At 35.6% G+C, this 16,952-nt stretch overlaps 2 protein-coding genes across 4 annotated transcripts; both read left to right on the forward strand.

Moving 5' to 3' along the window:
• Positions 1–173: 173 nt before the first annotated feature.
• map3k14b (mitogen-activated protein kinase kinase kinase 14b) lies at positions 174–12,107 on the forward strand. Of its 3 annotated transcripts, none has more exons than XM_084102495.1 (15): positions 174–339; positions 1,386–1,579; positions 2,320–2,389; positions 2,477–3,590; positions 4,745–4,879; positions 5,249–5,378; positions 5,453–5,581; positions 5,650–5,754; positions 5,861–6,024; positions 6,925–7,075; positions 8,055–8,783; positions 10,918–11,009; positions 11,093–11,207; positions 11,285–11,391; positions 11,532–12,107. In XM_084102495.1, the coding sequence occupies exons 2-15, from the start codon at positions 1,402–1,404 to the stop codon at positions 11,733–11,735; spliced, it is 3,423 nt and encodes a 1,140-aa protein (XP_083958621.1). In that variant the 5' UTR covers positions 174–339; positions 1,386–1,401; the 3' UTR covers positions 11,736–12,107. The 3 variants fall into 3 exon arrangements, 1 of the variants encoding a protein (XP_083958621.1); XR_014604448.1 differs by having other exon boundaries at positions 203–339; positions 11,260–11,391; positions 11,532–11,662; XR_014604449.1 differs by lacking the exon at positions 11,285–11,391 and having other exon boundaries at positions 203–339; positions 11,134–11,207; positions 11,532–11,588.
• A 148-nt stretch (positions 12,108–12,255) lies between these two features.
• On the forward strand, positions 12,256–16,869 carry arf2b (ARF GTPase 2b). The gene is made up of 5 exons (XM_084102499.1): positions 12,256–12,354; positions 13,175–13,330; positions 13,572–13,682; positions 13,821–13,945; positions 15,837–16,869. Exons 2-5 carry the CDS (start codon positions 13,183–13,185, stop codon positions 15,996–15,998), a joined length of 546 nt encoding a protein of 181 aa, XP_083958625.1. The 5' UTR covers positions 12,256–12,354; positions 13,175–13,182; the 3' UTR covers positions 15,999–16,869.
• Positions 16,870–16,952: the final 83 nt, after the last annotated feature.

Below are 16,952 nucleotides of genomic sequence, written 5' to 3' on the forward strand. Positions count from 1 at the left end.
ATGTCTCATCAGACTTGTTTTGATAAACTCTGTCTTGTTTCCATGGTGCATGTTGGCAGATGCATCTGATTGAATTTTTACCGGTATTGGAATAACTATGTAAATGCCTTTAACCAATCAGAGAGGCTGACACCGTTATTCCAAATAGCTGTTGCTTGATGGACTCATGTTTCACAGCTTGCGTTCTGCGTGTGTTTGGGGTCTCACTCAGACCGGCTAAAACACTGTTACCATTCAACTGAAGCCATACAAGAGCTGAAAACAACATTCATTGGCCAAGTGTGTTTGACGAAGGAAGAAAACAAGATTTCCAGAACCCTGTCCTGGCTGATTCTTCTGGTATGTTGACATTTTTTGTTTTTGTGTCACAGCTAGAGAACTTGCACAACACCTGACCGGAACAACTTTAGTATACTGGTGTAAGCTGATTTTAAGCAAGTGAGTTTGTAAAAATAGATCACCGCTAAATCAAAATGCATGTGTTGGACCATTCAAAAGTTTGGAGTTGGTAAGATTTATTCCTTCAATGACTCATGCTCACCAAGGCCGCATTTACGTAATTAAAAACTGAAATATTGTGAATTATTATTATTATTATTATTATTATTATTATTATTATTACAATTCAAAAACTCTTTTCTATTGTAATATATTGTAAAATGTATTCCTGTGATGCAAAGCTGAATTTTCAGCATCATTACTCCAGTCTTCAGTGTCACATGATACTTCAGAGATCATTCTAATATGGTGATATGACAAAAAAACATTTCTGATTGTTGCTGCTTCATATCTTTTATGCATTTTTTCAGGATTCTTTGATTAATAGAACGTTTAAATGTATATCTTTTTAGTGTGTTCTTGCTGAATAAGTATGAAAATAATCATAACTCACCCCAAACTTTTAAACAGTAGTGTCTCTTGTTATTTTTGTATAACTCTCCTGGTTATGAGTGTTAATTATGGAGCTGATAGGTGTGAATGCCATGTACGTAATGAAGGTATTCTGCGCATGTGTGATTATGTTGAGGAATCTAATGAACTAAATCACTGGATGAAAGTTTGACTATGCATCAAACACTAAGTGAAAATAAAGAATTCAATGGAGATGGTAAAGAGACTGACATAAATTGCAAGAATGTTGGAATGTTGATAAATGATCCGGTGTGAGAAAGTGTGAAAGGGAGAGACTGGGACAGCTGAAGGGAAGCGAGACTTCAAACGTGCCAAAATGTCAATGCTATTAATACACCTCAGCAACTGCTCTCCAATGAACACTCGCTCTGAGAGAGTGTATGGATATCAGGAAGTGTGAAGAAAGTGATGGTAAAAACTGCCCCAGGGCAGTTATCTTCCTTATGTTACTTTATTTTTTGCATTTTTTTTAGTTGAGGCGACAGAGGAATGGCCATACCGAGCATGTCTCGCTCCAGCAGGCTTACAGAAGTGCTTTATCTGGATGAAGGGACCTCGACTTCAGGCACAGAGTGTGGAGAGAAGTCTGCTCTTCAGCCAAGAGCCTTAAAGGAGCCTCAGACAGTGTGTGTTGAAGACACTAGAATATCGAACTTCATGCCGAAGGGTGAGAGAGGACAGTCACTTTAAAGGTTAATGGGTTCAAGAGCGGATGTCAACCATTTTTTTTTAGACAGAACGGGAGCTTATATTCTTAGAAATAAATTTTCTTCCAAGAACCATCTAGTAGGTTGGTGTTGTAGTACTCGAGTGCCGGTCTTTTTTTGAAGGTTTTGTCTCGGTTTCGACCGCATTTGTACTCATTGTCTCATTCTCAGACTGAGGGTACATTTCCACAGACGACAAGGTTGTCAAAACGATCCTCCTTCACCATTCCCCCACCTCCCAAAGTTCAATAATTTAAACTTTTAAATGATTATTTTCAGTGTTATTTTAGTATTATTTATGTACTATTTTAGTATTCAATAATATTTTGAATTAACTTTTATTTTACTATTTTTAGTGTTCATTTTATTTTAAGTTTTATTAATTTTGTCATGTACTTTTGTCCTTTTTATTCGTTTTTAGTTCTTGTAACTATTTCTATTTCGCTTGAATTTATTTTTATTCCCATTTTTTAGTTGTATTAATTTTTAAACTTATTTTATTTCAGTAAGTTGTCGAAAACAAAATTTCATAATTTCATTTGTTTTTCTTCTAATATTTTATTTTAGCTTAATTTCAGTTAATGAGAATGATTTAGTTTTTGTTTTTATGAGATGGTTCACTTTAGAGGTTGATTTGGATGGGAAGTTGTTGTTGTTGTTCATCACATATGTTTTAAGTGATGTTTACATGTATTTACAGGCGAGGAATATCAAACCTCTGGCTTTACAAGTACAGAAGACAACAATATCCAGTCGTGCATCAGCAACAGGTTTGCACAATGTGACTTCCAATTAAATTACAGGTTCATGGTTCCATTTATTGATTTAACTGGGATGTTTTCTGTGGTCATTCAAAGGTCAGATGACTCAAGTGAGAGAGAGGAGAAAGCTACATCCCGCTGCTTCAGGAAACATCACAGGAAACACAGAACAGAGATTGAAGACATGAAGAAAAGAAGGGAAACATGTAGAAAAGAGAGAATGAGAAGAAATGCTCCTGTCGATTCTGAGCGTTTATCCCAAACTTGTCAGATCTCTCAAACTCCAGATTTCCATGTGTGGGAATGTCCTCATGATGTTGGTGTTTCCCGTTTACGTCTTCACAAGCTGGAAGTTGACTCACCTTCTACCATTGAGTCTCGCAGCTCGATATCTGGCGGTGTGGAACCAAACTTCGACTCTGAGTTTGAGTATATTTACGCTGAGAGCATCAAGGGATGCGACTCTTCTTGTTACACTACTCCAGTTGACTGTAATACTCCCAATACCCTTGTCAAAAAAACTGATATATGCAATGAACAAGACCCTGCATCTGTCTGGAACAGCTTTGACAAAGAATCTGAAGACTCAGATTGTGATTTGTACGTCTCGAGTAACGTGCCTGGTTGCAGTATAGAAGCTACAGTAGGTTCTGGATATTCCTGCTATACTTCCAGGTTGAAAGCTGATCATTTTGGGTCTCTCATAGATGATTTTGACTTTAATTCGACTTGTATTTACACGGACTGGGATAGGAGAGCCGACAGCACAGGAGCCGACCACCGTTACGGTCTAATCGAGGCGGAGTGGGGTTCAGCTTCATCTAGATCGAGCTACGGCTCTGAGAGTTCATGCTACACCACAGACTGTAACACAGACGTACAAACAAGCAGCTCAGATTCAGACAGCTGTGGTTTAGAGGGTCTTGGTGACATTAGATTCCCAGACGGATGCCCTGAAGTGTTTTTGCCAGGTTGTTTTGATGCTCTAGGTGCTTTTAAAGACATCTGCAGAGACACAGAGAGCAATTCAGAGTCTTCCATTTCAAGGTTTTGCTCTAAACTGGAAACGGGTGAACTGTGGGGCGCTGTGACTCAAACGGACCGTTGGCATTTCTCTGAATTTTTTGGTAAAATGGTTAAAGTAGTAACACAGGAGAAAGACACAGAGAAAGTGAATGTAAACGAGGGGTTTCTGTTCCACCCTAAGCAGGTGTGTGACTAAAGACATAAACGACTTAATACAAATGTGACTATTTATACTGTATATGTATAAAAAGTGGGCTAAATAATAAGGTATTTCCTGATATTAGATATTTAATTGTCCATTCTCATTTAGATATTTGCCATATAAAACTCACTTAAAGTTCATCTTTAATTGATGTTTTTTTTATTTAGACGAAGCAAACAAATTAATTTCCAGATATTTTTTATATATTTCAAACTATACAAGAAATATATTGTAGTGCTGTCAAATCAATTTATCACAGTTAATCGCATATAACATAAAAGTTTGTTCATATAATGTGTGTGTGTGTGTGTGTATATATATATATATATATATATATATATATATATATATATATATATATATATATATATATATATATATATATATATATATATATAAACAAACTTATGTTAGATGCGAGTAATTGCGATGAATATATATATATATATATATATATATATATATATATATATATATATATATATATATATATATATAAAACATTTACAGACAGACACATTTACTTGTCTATATATATTACGTCTATTACTTGTCTATATATATATATATGCATATATTATATAATCACAAACTTTTGTTTTGATGCGATTAATCGATTTGACGGCCCTAATATATTGCTAATATACATTTTAAAATATATTTACATAAATATATTTTCAATGAGTTTTAGTTATATTTCTTCATATTTTGGGGCAAATTATTTTTTTTACTGTTGATCTAAATATATACATATTGTCCAAAATATATTTACAAAAAACATATTGCATTTATTACTCAGTGTATTTTAGGACTGGAAATGTATTTTCTTACCCATTGTAGTACATTTTGTTAAAAAAAATTATTATATCTAATTATATATATGTATACAGTATATTTTTTATATATATATTAAAGAATTTTTATATCGGCCTTTTATCAGTCATAATCGTGAATATTTTATTATCAGTTCCTCCCACATTCTATGACCATTTTTAGCAATTTCAAAACAATACAATTCTGATAATTTTGGTCAATAAGTTAAACTTTTCATTCATATTTTTCAGCAACAACTCATACAATTACATACAGTCATACAGTTATTTACAGCAGTTTTCATGATGCTCATTATTTCTTAGTTCCTCCAGGTGAAAAACTCAGAATATCGAGAGGGTCGTGAATACTCACTTCTCCGCCACATTCAGAACGGGTCTTATGGAGACGTCTTCAGCATTCGGGACAAACAGACAGGATTTACATGTGCCGCCAAGAGGGTAAGTATCCATTCCTGCCTCACATATTAAAATACACTCTTAAAGGTTACTTTAAGCATTGATTAAGAATAATTAGCATTGATGGCTCCATGAAGATCCTTTAGAATTTTCCACAGTTCTTCAAACTAAGAAATAATGGTTCTTTATAGAACTGTTGACTGGAAGGATCTTTGGGGAACCTATTAAAGATGCTTTTTCTATGGCATTTCTGTGAAAATCCCCTTTATTTTTAAGAGTTAAATATCTCTGAATATTCTTGATTGCATGCTCTATTTTTGGACCAGGTTGTTTTTTAATTGTATGAACCATTTCCTGTGACTCTCTGTGATTTATTTCCTTACTGATCCAATGCATTGCTCTCTTGTGAAGATTCCCCTTTGTAGTTTTAGGTGGGAGGAAGTAGAAACATGGAGCAGGATGGAGTCTCCTCGTGTCCTCCAGCTGTATGGAGCCGTGAGAGAAGGACCCAATGTGATTCTCTTCATGGACCTGAAAAGAGGTGAGCACTTTAACCAGTGGAAGCCTCTAAAAAGCAAGTCAAGTCATATTTGAGCAAATCAATTCTCTCTCTAGGTTCTTTAGCTCAGCTGCTGAGAGTGAGGGGTCGTCTCTCTGAAGAACTGGCTCTGTATTATCATGCTCAGGTCCTGCAGGCTCTCGAACACCTGCACAGCAGACGCGTCGTACACCTTGATGTGAAAGGTTTGTGGCACGGTCATGGTTTTAAAAAAAATCACAGATTGGTGCACTGATATCATTCATGTATGTAGTTGACAACGTGTTGCTGTCTGAGGATGGCAGACGGTGTTTTCTGTGTGATTTCGGGCTCTCTGAGACACTCAATCAGGGAGGATACAGCATCAAAACCTTCAGAGGTGACTACACACACACACACACACACACACACACACACACACACACCAGCATGCATCCATGCCTACTGATAAAGAATAATAGATATAGTGTGTGTGGTGTGTGCAGGAAACATTCTGCGTGGCACTGAGTCTCATATGCCTCCAGAGGTGGCGAGGGGCGACCCTCGCTCTGCTAAAGCTGACGTCTGGAGCAGCTGCTGTATGTTACTGCACATGCTCAGTGGACATCAGCCCTGGACACGATACTATCCGCATCCACTCTATCTGAAGGTGAAGTGAGCATGCAGTCGGTGTGTGTGTGTGTGTGTGTGTGTGTGTGTGGTGCCTAGAAAGCAAGTCACCTAATTAGACAATACCAGTCAAAAGTAACACAGCTCCTTATTCTTAATTATGACCATTTTCTACATTTTAGAATAATAGTAAAGTCACCAAAACAAAAAAATAACAATGTACTTATTATTTACATGCATATTATTTATTAACATTATATTAACACATATAAATAAATAAATAAATATATATATATATATATATATATATATATATATATATAATATAATATAATATCATATTTAAAATATATATATATATATATATTTGTACACAAACGCACAAACCTAATTTCACACATTTAAGCATAAGGTTTGGATCAAACTATGTTTAAGATTAAAAACAAAAAAATATTTTAGCTAAAATTCTGTCCAAATTTATGTATATATTGTATGTATATATATTTTCAGATATTTTTATATTATATTTAACATATTTTAAAATATGTTTACAAAAATATATTTTGGCACGGAAAAAAAATTCTATTTGAAAAAGCTGCAACGTTTATGTGAAATACATTTTGGCCAAAAATATATATTTAAAATTTGAATGTATTTAATAATAAATAAAAAAATCTATTATTTATTGACTATTGATTGTATTCATAACATGAAAACTTTATTATCAGTGCATCCACAGTTTTAACCAAATTTCAAATTCACACATTTAAGCATAAGATTTAGATCGAGATATGTTTAAGATTGTGATAAACATAAATTCAGTCAAAACTCATATTGACTAGTGCAATATATACATGAGTTATGTCTGTGTGTTTTCTTGAATTTTGGTGTTTTGACATGCTGTCTGTGTAACTATATTGACACGTGCTATGATTATCAGATCGTCAGTGAGCCCCCTCCTTTATGTGAGATTCCACCTGACTGTGACCCCCTGACCTGTGATGTCATCAGAGGGGGACTGGTTAAGGAGCCGGGAGAGAGACACTCAGCATCCCAACTGCTGCACAAAACTGTTAAAGCACTCAGAACAGGTTCAAAAATGTTTTATGGTGATGAAATATGTATAATATAAATATGTCATGTCAACTTACTAACGTGCACTACTGTTAAAAATTTGGGGGTTGGTAAGATTTTTTTATAAAATAAGTTTCCTATGCTCACCAAGGCTGAATTTATTTGATCAAAAATACAGTAATAACAGTAATACTGTGAAATATTATTTCAATTTAAAATAACGGCATTCTAGCGGCATCTAGTGGTGAGGTTACGAATTGCAACCATCAAAAGTCACGGTGGCCGACAGAAGTTGTCATCCTCTGAGACAGCAGAGAGTAGCCAGTTAAAGCAACATCTTTACAAAGATAAATTAAGAAATTATGTTTACTTTATTATTCAGTAAAACAATGTTATTGCGAATATTATTGTTACTTGTTCATCATTGTGTCAGTGTTTTATTCGCTGACTTTAGCTATAGCTTCTTTGCATGAAGAACAGAATGTAGATAGAAATGGCTCATTCTAAGGTTATAAAAACATAATGGTTCATTAAGTAAGGTCTTTATACACCACTGAAAACATAGTTATGTATACTATATTGCATTTCTGTCTTCAGATCCTCCTTAATATTACACAATACACCTTAAAATGTAACTTATTCCTATGATGCAAAGCTGAATTTTCAGCATCATTACTCCAGTCTTCAGTGTCACATGATCCTTCAGAAATCATTCTAATATAATGATTTGCTACTCAAGAAACATTTATTATCAATCTTGAAAACAGTTTTGCTGCTTAATATTTTTGTGTAAACTTTGATAAATAGAAAATTCAAAAGAACAGCATTTATTTGATATAGAAATCGTTTGTAACGTTATAAATGTCTTTACTGTCACTTTTGATCAATTTAATGTGTCCTTGCTGACAAAGTATTAATTTAAAAATATTACCATCTTACCAACACCAAACTTGGAGAACAGTCATACATTAAGCCCTTTATTTTCTGCACATTTAGTATGTGGGATCTCTGGGCCTGCAGCATCATCCGAACAACATTCAGCCCCTCCGTTCGAAGACTGTATGAATGTCAGCTTGCATGAGACTTCTGTCCCATCCATCCCGAAAACTCCTGAATCTACCATGACAGCAAGGCCTCCTAGCTTCCCAGAAGACCTCTCAGCACCCACAATCCACTGGGTGAGCACATGGAGACAGACGGCACCAAACGAGGATGATTCTGACTCGGAGGAAAGCCAGTGGGATGAGGATGCAGAAATGAACAAACTAACAAGAGACAAGATGAGAAGCTGGATGGACAGATACTGGGGGGAGGAGGAGGAACAAAACTATTCAGACGATGACAGAGAACTTGAGTCTGATGAAGAGATTTGTAATAAAGATGCATCACAGATCAACGAAAATCTGACGGAGAATCAAACAAATGCTGAAGAAAGCAAAACTGATCATTTCATGGATAAGAGAGTTGTAATTGGAGGATGTGGAGAATATGACAGAAGTCTTTTAGAGGAGTCAGAGAGCTGGGATGGAGAGATCCGAAGCTTTGTGGATGATGAAGAGGTGGAGAGTGATTTGGAGAGTCTTCGAGAGCTGGGAAGCGATTGCGCACAAGAGTGGGAACCGTTTCTACAGCTCCAGACACTTTATCGCCCGAAAGAAGCTCAACTGCTCAGCGAAGACAGCTACTCTGAGTCTGAAGAAGAGTCGGTCATGCTGAGGAAGAGTGGTGAGTGCTGGTTGTATGTGAGCTTGATTTGATTCATTGTTTCCAGTTTGTACATGCTTTTATAGAGTCAATTCTGTACTATTATAAAAATTTTGTTTCAGTTGTTCACCTTTTAAAGGGACAGTTCACACAAAAATGACATTTCTGTCATCATTTACTCACCCTCATGTTGATCCAAACCTGTATGAGTTTCTTATTTGGAACAAAAAAGAGGTTTAAAGCTGCTTTTCTTTGCCGTACAGTGAAAGTGAATATGAACAGGGGCTGTCAAGCTCCAAAAATGATAAAAAGTAGTAGTGCAAATGAAGGCCCATTCACACCAAGGTCAATAAGTGTAATGATAAAGATATAGTTTTAAAAATCTTTCTAATGTTTCTTGTTTTTCGCATCACTCGCGCGATTGAAAACATTGTGCGAAAAGGAGTCTTAACTGAGTCTTTAACTCATGCGAATTTTCCGATCGAGTTGAAATTTTTTAACGCGTCGCCCAATTCGCGTCTTTGCATTGACTTTGTAATCTACTCGCGAAAATAATTAAATTCGCGTTTGGTGTGAACACGCCATAAGAATAAACAGAATTTAGTTATCGTTATAGCTATCTTTATAGTTTACGTTCTTGGTTTAAAAGTCGCAATGAAACAAAAATAGTTACAGATATTTTATTACGTATTGTGACGTACAGCCGAGTGAAACGGATTATTGAAAAAGAGAAAAGGATGGGTAGGACGGGTCTTGGTTCTTTGCATTAGTTGTTGATTAGATTTTGAGGTGTGTGTGTGGCACTCAAAATGAATGCAAGCTTGTGGTCAATTGTGCAGGGGTGGGGTTTAAGCAGACTAAATGATTGGAAAAGTCTGGCACACGTCACCAAAGCCTGTTGTTACACCAAAAGATCAAGTAATAACATTTTGAAGGTCCAAAATAAAAAAAATAAAAAATATGCATAGAAGAATTGTTCACAATCAGATCAATAACATGCATTTAGAAAATAGTGACTTTAAGTGTCTTTCCTTTAAAAGCTTCTGTTCTCCATAAAACACGTAATCCTTAAGTTGGTCACATTTACCATTGTTCTGCAAACTTTCGCAGGCAAAATCCAATAGGAATCCAAACTTCCAATAGGAATCTGGGCCATCAAAGTTCCCCCCCCTCATGTTCAAGTTGGTCATGTGAATTCGCCATGCTTACCAACCAAAAGCTGCTTGGTTTGAAAGTGACTTCTGTGTTTTTTACATTGCTATGCCATTGACAGTGGACAATGGACCTGTTTTTGCTGATATGTCCACACCTGAACAGTAACCTTTACCCCTAGATCCGAAGTCACTGATTGGTGGAAAGGAATTTTGATCTGTGAACATATCCTACTTGCATAAATAACATTAAATCATCTAAGTAAATCATTATTGTGCCATATCGGATAGATAAGTTCATGGATCAACATCCTTGATCAACATATACTCTTAAATATAAAGGTTCTTTATTGGCATCCATGGTTCCATAAAGAACCTTTAACATTCATGGAACTTTTTAATTTAACTTTTTAACTTGTAAAAAAAAAAGGTTCTTTAGATTATTAAAATGTAAAGAAAAGAATGGTTCTTTTAAGAACTGTTCACAGAAAGGTTCTTTTAAGCAACCTAAAATTGATATTTGGCATCACTGTGAAAACTCCCTTTTAGAAACTTTATTCTTACTGTTCAACATTTCCATCTACACTGTAAAAATACACTATTACAGTATTTTTCTTTAAAGTTGTAATTAAAACAAATATCATTGGAGTTTGTTTTACAAGAAAATACTGTTTCTCCAGGTCATGCAATATGTTTCTTGCCGTTTTTTTGTTATTATTTTTAAATTTACTAGTAATTTGAGTGAAAATTGCTGTTTTTTTTTCAGTATACTGTACCTATATGATTTTAAGGATAAGGAAAAGAGTAGGTTTGGGTTTAGTTCCTTGAATGTTCTTCATTTTCATCTGATTCCCAAGATTTTGCATGTGTTTTACATACACCTTTGGAGCGTATCTTTGCCTCAAACACACTGCAACAACATATGTAGCACAAATGTTCTGATTCAAAGTGAATCTCAAGCACTTTCTATGCTATGTTGATGAGTTCTCTTTTGTTCTCCACAGAACAAAAAAGCCCAAGTTTACCTGATTCTCATGGACTGCAACCTCTCACCTGCACCAGCCGCTGTGACTCTGAGCAAGATCTTAGTGAAGAGGTAAACATTGCAGACATAATAATGTGTTTAATGATTGTTATTGTGCCCGAACATCAAATGAACCCCATGTTCTTGCTTTAAAGGACTCTGATGATTTTAGCTCAGGGGTTTTCTCCTCCTGCAGCACTGCAGATGATCAAAGCTTCAATGTGGATTGGTCAGTGTCAACTGATCAGACGCCTTCTTGCTACTTTGAAGGTAAGATTCATCAGTATAGTGCATTTTTAGGTGCTTACGTATGTCATTTTAGTGTGTATTGATTTGTGCGTGTGCAGGTCTTGGTGTTGATATATGGGTGGAAGACGTAAGTGGAGAAAGTTTAAAGATCAGAGAGAGGCCACAGGTTAAAATCGGACACATTGCTGTGGGTATCAGTGAACAGGTGAGATTTTTGTGTAATGTATGTATTTAAGATTCCATCACAAGTTGTCTTTTGTAATATTTAGCATGTTTTTATGAGCAATTTGTACTTTGTTAATTGATACAACTGAGCATTAATCGGCATTTATGTCTGTGTCACAGATATCTTTAAGGACCTTCAGTTTGGCCACCCTGGATGGGCGGCTGGTGTCTCAGGACACAGAAGTGTGTGTATCGGGCATGTGGCTGCAGTGTGTCCCAGCTCCTGACGGCAGTCCCAGCTGGGATTGGAGGGTCAGAGATGGAAAATTAGAGATGCAAGAATATGATGAACATTCAGACACCTGCTCAACACTAGCACTCTAGCAAAATTGACCACTACAAACAAACAGAACTGGAGTTGTATATACATCTCATTCTTTTCATTTGTAGCATTATGATGCTGACTTTATTTGTCACTCATGCATTTGTGTATTAACTCGTGTTGGATTGAATTCAACCCTAGTGTGTCAAATGATACAATTATTTTGGCGCAACTGTACAGGTACATTGTAAATTTGTTGTATTTATAGTTGTTATGAAGACAACACTGTTTAACTCTGTTATAGACAATATTAAAATATACACAAACACACCGTTTAAGAAAATACTCAATACTTTTATATAAAATACATATATTGTAATGAAAACAAACGCTATTGCAGTGCTATGCAATGTTAACTAAGGCGTGTACTCTCACTACAATAGATCGGAAGTTCTTACTTCCTCATTTCCCAAATCCAACCGGATCTGTCGGTCTTTCTGATTGGAGCTCGCTTCTAGAAGGCGGGATTCTGCATTGTTCTCCTTACCTGATTGGACCGTTGTTATGTGGTGGGCGGGACCTGTCTAGCCGGTGCGTTGAGTTGCAACATACGCCATTTTGCATTGACAGCGGTGCGCTACAGCAGTGGAGACATAAAGCTCGAGAAGCCCCGGTTTAGAGGTGATTTTATTTCGCTGTCTTTATGATAAACATGTTCATTTATTGACGATTATGTTAAGCTCATTAGTCATATATTAATCCGTTTTCAAATGATTAAATTCGACATTTGAAGTACCAGCTGGTTGCTCTTATCTTGTATGTAGCTAGTCGGCTAATCTGCTAAAGATGATTGGTCCATAAAATCAGTTTGAGAAAAACGCCTCAAATATTATGTATTTTAACTTAAAACTGTCTGTAAAATCATCTTTAAATTGTTAGTGGTTAACAGTGTAGACGAAGCTAGCTATACTGATATTATAACAGGGGTTGTCGCAATTAGAATGCATTTTAAATATTATTAAATTAATCTTAGTTTTAAGCCTTAAAGTAATTGAATAAACCTTTGGGTTAAATATGTACGCATTGACAGTCTGCCACAATCTGTGTTTGTCCATTTTATTAGACATTTATTCACAAAATGTGCTTTATATTTTATAATAAACAGGAATATTTTGAAGTGTTATTGGAAATAGCTTTGAAGCCTAGACTGTCTATCCCAATTTCCAAGATAGATGATGTTTATCCTTGTATACTTTGAGTCATTAAATAATAAAAATGTGTTGTATATTATCAGACAAGATTTTTTCCTGTGAACATTTATGCAAATGTGTGACTGTTTGTATATCATAAGACCTTGCATGAACATTACAGGGTATTGCTTTAAAATGGGGCTTTTGAATTAAAGCCAAAGCACTGAAATGCATATAGTTAATGTATCTTGTGTTCTGTATAACCTCTTTAAAAAAAAAAAAAAAAAAATGTTTATCTCTTAATTTTGCAGTGTAAAGTATGGGGAATGTCTTTGCAAACCTGTTTAAGGGTTTATTCGGGAAGAAGGAGATGAGAATTCTCATGGTTGGTCTTGATGCCGCCGGTAAAACCACCATCCTTTACAAACTCAAGCTGGGAGAAATAGTTACCACCATTCCCACTATCGGTACGGCTGAAGACGTCATCTGTTTTTACATCTGTTATTTGTTTTTGGCAGTGTTTGATGTCCTGATTTCTCACATTTTTCTCACAGTTTGACCTTGACTTGTGCATCATGTTGCACAGAACTCTTTTGTTCTCATCTCAACGTTGCTACTTTCACTCACATTATCTGCTGTGTTTTCCTGAATGCGTGTGTCTGTAATGCCCAAGCTTTATAGTTATTTTTTTCATCTTTTCTCCTGCAGGTTTTAATGTAGAAACGGTAGAGTATAAGAATATCAGTTTCACGGTTTGGGATGTTGGTGGCCAAGATAAAATTAGGCCACTTTGGAGGCACTACTTCCAGAACACTCAAGGTATGAGAGCTAAAATCAAATCAAAATGAGTGCATTTTGCTGTTAAAATGGGCCGACGCAAATTTGCCTGAGAATTTACAATGTTATAAAATCATGTTCAACCATTATTAATGTAATGCCTGATATTCCTGTTGGCAGGTCTGATCTTCGTAGTTGATAGTAATGACAGGGAACGAGTTAATGAAGCCAGAGAGGAGTTGACAAGAATGTTAGCTGAAGACGAGTTGCGTGATGCCGTTCTTCTCGTTTTTGCGAACAAACAGGTGAGCATCACTTATCTGCAGTATTGCCCATCTCTCCAGGGCTCTTTGAAACCATATTACATGCAAATAATAAAAGCAACTACCCATATTGTCATGCATAGTCATGATGCTGAGATGCATTGACTTGTCTGCTTTAAAAGAGTGAAGAAAATGCTACCCTTTTTGTTGTTGGCATCAAAAGCATTATGTGCAATCAAATGCTACAGAATTTTGGCACAAATTCAACTGGTCAAATTTAGAAGCTTGTCAATTTGGACAGATGCCAACATGGCCAGGTTGCATGATGTTCTCATCTTAAAAATTGTAGTAAATACAATCCAAACTACATTAAAAACAGGTTAACCCTCAGAGACCCAGCGTACATTTGCATAATGCAATATAGTAGCAAATTAAACAATACCTAACTTAAACTAAACATGGGTAAAATAAAATAAAACGCATGATACAATTCTTAACACTTTTGGAACAAATTTATCGTATAATTTAAGTATTTGACATCTAATACTTTTTTATTTCTATACATCTAGTGATCTAGTTTCATATGTATAAATGAAATTTTGAACATGCATACATTTGAGACCATTTTTGAGCAGTGCAATAGTGGTGAAACTCTTTTTTTTATAGTTTTCAGTGAATGATTTATATTTTCCATGACTGTATCCTTACTGGTGGCCAAAAGTGATGTCCGGAGGGGATAATTGTTTTTAAATGACCCTACAATTTCGATCAAACGATCAAAATACGAGGAAAATATTTTATATTTTTTTATATTTTAGTAACACTTTACAAAAGGTTCCATTAGTTAAGGTTAGTTAATGCATTAACTAGCAATGAGCAATATTTTGTTCCAGTACTTATTAATCTTTGTTAATATTAATTAATAAAAATGCAACTGTTCATTAATTAATGTTAACAGATACAACTTTTGATTTTAATTATGTTTTATGAAATGTTGAGATTAACTGAGATTAATAAATGCTTTAGAAATATTTATCTTTGTTAGTTCATGTTAACTGATGTAGTTACCTAATGTTAACAAATGAAACCTTATTATAAAGTGTTACCGATATTTATATATGAGGGAATAACAAAAGACTAAACTTGGTTAAGGTATTTATCTGACACAATTATTTGGCAATAGTCAAAATACAGCTACAGGTTTTATTTTACTATATTATACTTTTTACAAAAATAAATAAATATCATATGCATAGAAAAACAAAAAGCTCACAGGAAAAAGCATACCTACATTGACAACAACATAATCAGTTATTAATGTTTTGTTGGTTCTCTCTTGTTTTTGCATGTTCATAATTTCTTTGTACGATAGTCTGGCCAAAAATTATTTTTGCATAATTTGGCATGTTTTATTGTGTTATTATCACAAATTAATAACCATTGACTTAAAGCACAACTACACAATATGCTTACAAAATCTTTAACACATTTTTTTATAATATTTAAATAAAGGGTGAAGATGTACATTTTCCTAGGCTGGACATCACCTTTGGCTTTTACTGTATTATATACAAATACATTTGTGCGCTGAATTGTGGATACTTGGTGTTTACAAAAAAAAAAGATTGAAATTTGCAACGCTAAATGCCCAGCATGGCAATATGGCAACGTTTGTCAAAATTATACCCTGATGCAAACTAAATGGCTTCCTAAAGAAAAATCATCATGAATATTAATGCTTGGGGGTTTGAGGGTTAAATAAATAAATAAGTCACAAAAATATTGGGCTGCTTTTCACAGTCTTGTGAAAATGTCACTTTGCACAGGTCAAATAGGTTGTGAAAGCCATTTCATGTTGATTTGACATGATTGATGCGTCTGTTGTGTGGTGGGCTTTGAATCTCTGATTGGATTTGTCTCCTCTCCGTCACAGGACCTTCCCAACGCCATGAACGCAGCTGAGATTACAGATAAACTAGGCCTTCACGCCCTCCGTCATCGTAACTGGTACATCCAGGCCACCTGCGCCACCAGTGGAGACGGGCTCTACGAGGGGCTGGACTGGCTCTCCAATCAGTTGAAAAATCAGAAATGAGCTAGTCTACAGCCTCCAAATCTGTGTGTGTGTGTGTGTTGTTGTGTGAATGGGTAGGTGTGTGTGTGTTTGTGTGTATGAGAGAGCGAGACACACACAGCTACAGTACTGACCCAGACTTTGACTGAACTCAGTATCCCATGTCCTCCCTCTCATTCGTTTAGGGCATTGCTGATTCAGACTGTGTTTGTGTGTGCGTGTGTGTGTGTGCATAGTGAAGCGTCTATCTTTAGTATGCACGTTAGCAAGAATGTATCGTTTCATGTGTGTATGAAGGCTTTTCTGTCTGTTTGCTTGGTTTGGGAATGACCCCTGGCGTGCCTTTTATACACACACATCTCCTCTTATCGTTTCACCTCACAAACTGTAATACGACTCTTGTTGTTTTTGCTCCATACTGCACCACGCGTGGTTTTCACATGACGAAGAAAGAACCAAGGTTGTCGGTAATGAACCGCTCACTGCGATAACCAGATAGCCTCTCCTCCGCCAGTATTACAGGCCTGCTGATATACAACATGTACACTTTAGACATAGAGCTTTTAAATGAGATTAAAAACCTGCCCTGTATCTTTAAGTAAAAAATGCATTGTAACCTGTATCAGGTGAGGATCGATTCGCTCAGATTCCCCCACCACCATCCTTGATCGTTCTTTTCGAGTCATTTGAAAATCAGGCTTTTTATTTTCGGCTCTTCAGGTCCATGTTTTAATTTGTGAATGTGTCCGAATGTGGGCAGATCTCTGGTTTCCTACTGTACACTACCTGTTTCCAGCCGCCACTCAAACCCGAGCACAATCACAGACTGCTGAACATTCCCCCTACCACCAAATTGTTGGATTTGATTTGAATTAAAAAACATCATATATTATATGCTTCGCTATGTTTATTACGTGCATCCTGGTGACTCTTGTGTGGTGTAAAGACGTCAGGTTTCAGACTAAATTTCAGTAT

The sequence above is a fragment of the Abramis brama genome (assembly GCF_963993115.1).
Source record: "Abramis brama genome assembly, chromosome: 24".
NCBI lineage: Eukaryota > Metazoa > Chordata > Actinopteri > Cypriniformes > Leuciscidae > Abramis > Abramis brama.

Excerpts from the sequence above, each read along its gene's own strand:
- map3k14b (XM_084102495.1), top strand. The coding sequence starts at position 1,402 with ATGGCCATACCGAGCATGTCTCGCTCCAGCAGGCTTACAGAAGTGCTT. Across the intron at positions 4,880-5,248 it reads TTACATGTGCCGCCAAGAGG|ATTCCCCTTTGTAGTTTTAG; the intron begins GTAAGTATCCAT and ends TCTCTTGTGAAG. Across the intron at positions 11,208-11,284 it reads GCCTTCTTGCTACTTTGAAG|GTCTTGGTGTTGATATATGG; the intron begins GTAAGATTCATC and ends GTGCGTGTGCAG.
- arf2b (XM_084102499.1), top strand. The coding sequence starts at position 13,183 with ATGGGGAATGTCTTTGCAAACCTGTTTAAGGGTTTATTCGGGAAGAAG. Across the intron at positions 13,683-13,820 it reads CTACTTCCAGAACACTCAAG|GTCTGATCTTCGTAGTTGAT; the intron begins GTATGAGAGCTA and ends TCCTGTTGGCAG. Across the intron at positions 13,946-15,836 it reads TCGTTTTTGCGAACAAACAG|GACCTTCCCAACGCCATGAA; the intron begins GTGAGCATCACT and ends TCTCCGTCACAG.